Genomic DNA, 7,500 nt, shown 5'->3' with positions numbered 1-7,500 from the left:
GGATTGTGCTGTGTAGATGGTGCTGTGTAGATGGTGCTGTGTCGATTGTGCTGTGTGGATGGTGCTGTGTGACTGGTGCTGTGTGAATGGTGCTGTGTGGATGGTAACATGTTGATTACAGTACTGAACAGACTGTCAATGTAGAGACAGTCTATCTCATGTTGTGATAGATTTACATGTTGATTACAGTACTGAACAGACTGTCAATGTAGAGACAGTCTAACTCATGTTGTGATAGATTAACATGTTGATTACAGTACTGAACAGACTGTCAATGTAGAGACAGTCTATCTCATGTTGTAATAGATTAACATGTTGATTACAGTACAGAACAGACTGTCAATGTAGAGACAGTCTATCTCATGTTGTGATAGATTAACATGTTGATTACAGTACAGAACAGACTGTCAATGTAGAGACAGTCTATCTCATGTTGTAATAGATTTACATGTTGATTACAGTACTGAACAGACTGTCAATGTAGAGACAGTCTATCTCATGTTGTGATAGATTTACATGTTGATTACAGTACTGAACAGACTGTCAATGCAGAGACAGTCTAACTCATGTTGTGATAGATTAACATGTTGATTACAGTACTGAACAGACTGTCAATGTAGAGACAGTCTAACTCATAGTGTGATAGATTAACACATGTTGATTGTCCTGCAGATGGGCACCTTGTGTTGATGTCGTCAAACCAATGCCAGATTTTATCGCAATGTTTTGCTTTCATCGTTGGCAGATGATGTTGAAACTGTCTTGTTGGTCAGCCCGATGTCTCTGCCCCGTTCTGAAGACTTGGATTTGATTGGACACCGGGGTTCTGAGACAGAGCATCTGTATTGGCATGGATACCGGGGGTTCTGAGACAGAGCATCTGTATTGGCATGGATACCGGGGGTTCTGAGACAGAGCATCTGTATTGGCATGGATACCGGGGGTTCTGAGACAGAGCATCTGTATTGGCATGGATACCGGGGGTTCTGAGACAGAGCATCTGTATTGGCATGGATACCTGGGGTTCTGAGACAGAGCATCTGTATTGGCATGGATACCGGGGTTCTGAGACAGAGCATCTGTATTGGCATGGATACATGCCTGGAAGGTTGATTCAAGCGGATCCCTTTGTAGAAAGGAATCAGAGTTTGCATAACTACTGCTATCTTCCCATCTCCTGTTGAGTTTGTCTGGTATATTTGTCATGTAAATATCAATTGAATATGTATATCTGGTGCATTCCTCCATTGCAGAGAGCCAAGCGTTGAAGGATTGGCTTCACATGGATGGGATACGTCCCAAACGGCACCCTAGTCCCTATATAGTGCACTACATAGGGAATAGGGCCCTGGGCAAAGGTAGTGCACTATATAGGGAATAGGGCCCTGGGCAAAGGTAGTGCACTATATAGGGAATAGGGCTCTGGTCTAAAGTAGTGCACTACATAGGGAATAGGGCCCTGGGCAAAGGTAGTGCACTACATAGGGAATAGGGCCCTGGGCAAAGGTAGTGCACTACATAGGGAATAGGGCCCTGGGCAAAGGTAGTGCACTACATAGGGAATAGGGCCCTGGGCAAAGGTAGTGCACTATAATAGGGAATAGGGCCCTGGGCAAAGGTAGTGCACTATAATAGGGAATAGGGCTCTGGGCAAAGGTAGTGCACTATATAGGGAATAGGGCTCTGGGCAAAGGTAATGCACTATATAGGGAATAGGGCTCTGGGCAAAGGTAGTGCACTATATAGGGAATAGGGCTCTGGGCAAAGGTAGTGCACTATATAGGGAATAGGGCCCTAGGCAAAGGTAGTGCACTATATAGGGAATAGGGCCCTGGGAAATGGTAGTGCACTATATAGGGAGTAGGGCTCTGGTCAAAAGTAGTGCACTATATAGGGAATAGTGCTCTGGACTAAAGTAGTCCACTATATAGGGAATAGAGAATCATTTGGAACAGAGACATCCTGTTATCTGAGTAGCAGATGATGAAGAGATGAGGAGGAAGAGCTGGACAGAGGTTCAATGTCATCGTCATTGGACCCTAGAATCCCCCTGCAGTGAATCCCCTGGAACCTGATAAAATCTCTCATCTATTTATCTTCGTTGTTTCACTGCAAAATGAGCCCCACATGACAAGAAAGAAACATCAAAACACAGAATTTCATCTGTCTTCTTTGTGTTCCCTTCTCCTCTTCACAGACGTCTTGCAGGCAACGATTTGACACACATTCCCAAAGGAGCGTTCTACGGCCTCTTCAATCTCAAAGTACTGTAAGTAAACCCCTCCTCTCATGTCTCTCAACCATCTTTTACCCACCTCTTCCAAGATGGGGACATCATGTGGTGAGGCAATAGGTTCCAGGTCTCTCTCTCTCCCTGTCTCTCTCCCCGTCTCTCTCCCTGTCTCTCTCTCTCTCTCTCTCTCTCTCTCTCTCTCTCTCTCTCTCTCACTCTTCCTGTCTCTCTCTCGCTCTACCTCTCTCCCTGTCTCTCTCTCTCTCCACCTCTCTCCCTGTCTCTCTCCCTGTCTCTCTCTCGGTCTGTCTGTCTGTCTGTCTCTCGCTCGCTCTCTCTCCCTGTCTCTCTCTCACTCTTTCTGTCTCTCTCTCTCTCCCTCTCACTCTTTCTCTCTCTCTCTCTCTCTCTCTCTCTCTCTCTCTCTCTCTCTCTCTGTCTCTCTCTCTCTCTCTCTGTCTCTCTCTCTCTCCCTGTCTCTCTCTCTCACTCTTTCTGTACCTCTCTCTCTCCACCTCTCTCCCTGTCTCTCTCTCTCTCTCTCTCTCTCTCTCTCACTCTTCCTGTCTCTCTCTCGCTCTACCTCTCTCCCTGTCTCTCTCTCTCCACCTCTCTCCCTATCTCTCTCCCTGTCTCTCTCTCGGTCTGTCTGTCTGTCTGTCTCTCGCTCGCTCTCTCTCCCTGTCTCTCTCTCACTCTTTCTGTCTCTCTCTCTCTCCCTCTCACTCTTTCTGTCTCTCTCTCTCTCCCTCTCACTCTTTCTCTCTCTCGCTCTCTCTCTCTCTCTCTCTGTCTCTCTCTCTCTCTCTCTGTCTCTCTCTCTCTCCCTGTCTCTCTCTCTCACTCTTTCTGTACCTCTCTCTCTCCACCTCTCTCCCTGTCTCTCTCTCTCTCTCTCTCTCTCTCTCTCTCTCTCTCTCTCTCTCTTTCTCTCACTCTCTCTCTCTCTCACTCTTCCTGTCTCTCTCTCGCTCTACCTCTCTCCCTGTCTCTCTCTCTCCACCTCTCTCCCTGTCTCTCTCCCTGTCTCTCTCTCGGTCTGTCTGTCTGTCTGTCTCTCGCTCCCTGTCTCTCTCTCTCTCACTCTTTCTGTACCTCTCTCTCTCCACCTCTCTCTCTCTCTCTCTCTCTCTCTCTCTCTCTCTCTCTCTCTCTCTCTCTCTCTCTCTCTCTCTCTCTCTCTCTCTCTCTCTCTCTCTCTCTCTCTCTCTCTCTCTCTCTCTCTCTCTCTCTCTCTCTCTCTCTCTCTCAAATTCAAATTCAAGCTGCTTTATTGGCATGAAAAACATTGTGTCAATATTGCCAAAGCAACAATGTATACAATATACATTGTAACAAAATTTTAAATGATAGCAAATAATAATATAAAATGGTAGTAAATAATAATACAAAATTAAATACAAAAATAATAACAATAAAATGGTAACAGTCTACAGTAAACATTAATAATTATAGTAATAACAATAATAGTAATAATAAGTAAGTTACTGTTTACTATGCAGATGTTATTATTCAGTGTCCCTCAGGCTATGGCAGGAAAATACATATTTGGCATTCTTAGTTTTAGTATTTAGTATTCTTAGTTTTTCCTCTGGGTTCAATTTGTAAAAATGTGGAATATATGTAGTCATTTCTGTGAATAATGAATCTCTTTGTGAGGAATATTTATCACAGTAAAGGAGAAAGTGCATCTCTGTCTCTACCTCCCCTGTCATGCAGTGACCACATACACGCTCCTCTTTGGGTAGCCATGTCTTTTTATGTCTGCCGGTTTCTATTGCCAATCGGTGGTCACTCAGCCTGTACTTGGTAAGGATCTGTCTCTGCTTCGTATCTCTGACAGAGTAGAGATAATCAGCCAATTCATATTCTCTGTTTAGGGTCAGATAGCAATTTAGTCGGCTTTGGGATTTTGTTTCGTTTTTCCAGTATTGTAAATATGATTCCTTTGATTGGTTCATGATTTTGCTTATTGGAATTCTTTCTTTTGAAGCAGTGCTGGCGTCAGCTTGGTTGGTGAGGTCCAACACCATTTGACTGAGAGGGCTCGTTTCTGGGCTCAGCTCTTGGGCTTGAAGTGCTTTAAATTGCAGACTCGAATTTGGACTTGAATTTAGATGTAGCCAAAATTTTAATGATCTTTTCTGTATTTTCATTATTACTGGAAAACGGCCCAATTCTGCCCTACATGCATTAGTTGGTGTATTTCTCTGGACTTGTAGAATTTTCCGACAGAATTCTGCATGTAGGGCTTCAATTGGATGTTTGTCCCACATTTTAAAATCCAGTTTATTGAGTGGCCCCCAAACCTCACTTCCATAAAGTGCTATTGGTAGGATTACACTGTCAAATATTTTAGTCCAAATTCTAATTGGGATGTTGATTTTGAATAATTTCATTTTTATTGCATACATTGCTCTGCGGGCTTTTTCTTTGAGTGCCTTCACTGCCATATTAAAGTTTCCCGATGCAGATATGGTCAGACCAAGGTAGGTGTAATTTTTTGTGTGTTCAATTAAGGTGTTGTTCAGGGTGAATTTACATTTGTGTTTCTGACATCTGGGTTTTTTTTGGAAAATCATGATTTTAGTTTTTTGGAAATTTACTGCCAGGGCCCAATTATGGCAATATTGCTCCAGAATATTAATGTTTTGTTGAAGATCTCAAATTCAAATTCAAATTCAAGCTGCTTTATTGGCATGAAAAACATTGTGTCAATATTGCCAAAGCAACAATGTATACAATATACATTGTAACAAAATTATAAATGATAGCAAATAATAATATAAAATTGTAGTAAATAATAATACAAAATTAAATACAAAAATAATAACAATAAAATGGTAACAGTCTACAGTAAACATTAATAATTATAGTAATAACAATAATAGTAATAATAAGTAAGTTACTGTTTACTATGCAGATGTTATTATTCAGTGTCCCTCAGGCTATGGCAGGAAAATACATATTTGGCTGCAAGAGGAGCCATTGCTCCTTCGCCCATGAGTATTCTTAGTTTTTCCTCTTGGTTCAATTTGTAAAAATTTGGAATATATGTAGTCATTTCTGTGAATAATGAATCTCTTTGTGAGGAATATTTATCACAGTAAAGGAGAAAGTGCATCTCTGTCTCTACCTCCCCTGTCATGCAGTGACCACATACACGCTCCTCTTTGGGTAGCCATGTCTTTTTATGTCTGCCGGTTTCTATTGCCAATCGGTGGTCACTCAGCCTGTACTTGGTAAGGATCTGTCTCTGCTTCGTATCTCTGACAGAGTAGAGATAATCAGCCAATTCATATTCTCTGTTTAGGGTCAGATAGCAATTTAGTCGGCTTTGGGATTTTGTTTCGTTTTTCCAGTATTGTAAATATGATTCCTTTGATTGGTTCATGATTTTGCTTATTGGAATTCTTTCTTTTGAAGCAGTGCTGGCGTCAGCTTGGTTGGTGAGGTCCAACACCATCTGACTGAGAGGGCTCGTTTCTGGGCTCAGCTCTTGGGCTTGAAGTGCTTTAAATTGCAGACTCGAATTTGGACTTGAATTTAGATGTAGCCAAAATTTTAATGATCTTTTCTGTATTTTCATTATTACTGGAAAACGGCCCAATTCTGCCCTACATGCATTAGTTGGTGTATTTCTCTGGACTTGTAGAATTTTCCGACAGAATTCTGCATGTAGGGCTTCAATTGGATGTTTGTCCCACATTTTAAAATCCAGTTTATTGAGTGGCCCCCAAACCTCACTTCCATAAAGTGCTATTGGTAGGATTACACTGTCAAATATTTTAGTCCAAATTCTAATTGGGATGTTGATTTTGAATAATTTCATTTTTATTGCATACATTGCTCTGCGGGCTTTTTCTTTGAGTGCCTTCACTGCCATATTAAAGTTTCCCGATGCAGATATGGTCAGACCAAGGTAGGTGTAATTTTTTGTGTGTTCAATTAAGGTGTTGTTCAGGGTGAATTTACATTTGTGTTTCTGACATCTGGGTTTTTTTTTGGAAAATCATGATTTTAGTTTTTTGGAAATTTACTGCCAGGGCCCAATTATGGCAATATTGCTCCAGAATATTAATGTTTTGTTGAAGACCTTCTTTGGTTGGTGATAGAAGTACCAAGTCATCAGCATATAGCAGGTATTTCACCTCTGTGTCAAATAGTGTGAGTCCTGGGGCTGGAGATTGGTCCAACATGTCTGCTAATTCATTGATATAAATGTTGAAAAGATTTGGACTCAAATTGCAGCCTTGTCTCACACCTCGACATTGTGAAAAAAATTCTGTTCTTTGGTTTTTGATTTTTATTGCACACTTGTTTTCTGTGTACATACATTTTATTAAGTCATACACCTTACCACCAAGCCCACTTTGTAGAATTTTGTAGAATAGCCCTTCGTGCCAAATCGAATCAAATGCTTTTTTAAAGTCAATAAAGCAAGCAAAGATTTTGCCCTCTTTTTTTTGGTGGACGTGTTTATTAATTAGTGTGTGTAAGGTGTATATATGGTCAGTAGTGCGATGGTTAGGGAGAAAGCCAATTTGACATTTACTTATTACATTTTTTTCTTGAAGAAAGGTTTGAATTCTTGAATTCAAAATGCTACAGAAAATCTTTCCCAAGTTACTGTTGACGCAAATTCCCCTGTAATTATTGGGGTCTGATTTGTCTCCACTTTTGTGGATAGGGGAGATGAGCCCCTGGTTCCAGACATCAGGGAAGCAGCCAGAAGTTAAAACCATGTTGAACAATTTAAGCACAGCATTTTGCAACTCAGGTGTGCTGTTTTTCAGCATTTCATTTCTGATGTTGTCTACACCACAAGCCTTTTTTGATTTAATAGATTTTAGCTTTTCATTTAGTTCTTGTTGGGTTATTGGGTAATCTAATGGATTTTGGTTGTTTTTAATGACTGATTCCAGGATGTTCAATTTTTCTTTAATTTCTAATTGGTTCTGGTTTAAGTCTTTTTGTGGGATGTTTTTGTATAGATTATCAAAGTAAGTTTTCCAAATTCCTACATCTTGTATGGCTAATTCTTGTGGCTTTGATGTGCTTAAATTGTTCCACATGTCCCAGAACTGATTTTGGTCAATTGCGTTTTCAATTTCATCAAGTGTCTTGTTGGTATAATTCAATTTCTTGCATTTCAGTGTTTGTTTATACTGTTTCAGAGTTTCAAAGTATTCATATCGTAGCTCTGGGTTGTTTTGCTGCTTATGTTTTTTGTTTGACATTTGTCTTAGGTGTTTTCTAATTGTTTT

At 40.7% G+C, this 7,500-nt stretch overlaps 1 protein-coding gene across 1 annotated transcript in view; it reads left to right on the top strand.

Annotated features, from left to right (window-relative positions):
- Window positions 1-7,500, top strand: part of LOC110490687 (leucine-rich repeat-containing G-protein coupled receptor 5-like) — a 119,422-nt gene that overhangs the window by 14,077 nt on the left and 97,845 nt on the right. The window contains exon 2 of the mRNA XM_036945432.1: window positions 2,198-2,269. Within this exon, the coding sequence (XP_036801327.1) occupies window positions 2,198-2,269 (72 nt within the window). The remainder of the gene's footprint in view (window positions 1-2,197; window positions 2,270-7,500) is intronic.

This window comes from Oncorhynchus mykiss, chromosome 15 (assembly GCF_013265735.2).
Source record: "Oncorhynchus mykiss isolate Arlee chromosome 15, USDA_OmykA_1.1, whole genome shotgun sequence".
Taxonomy (NCBI): Eukaryota; Metazoa; Chordata; class Actinopteri; order Salmoniformes; family Salmonidae; genus Oncorhynchus; species Oncorhynchus mykiss.
Note: the sequence above shows the minus strand (reverse complement) of the source record. Positions and strands in the feature narration are given on the sequence as shown.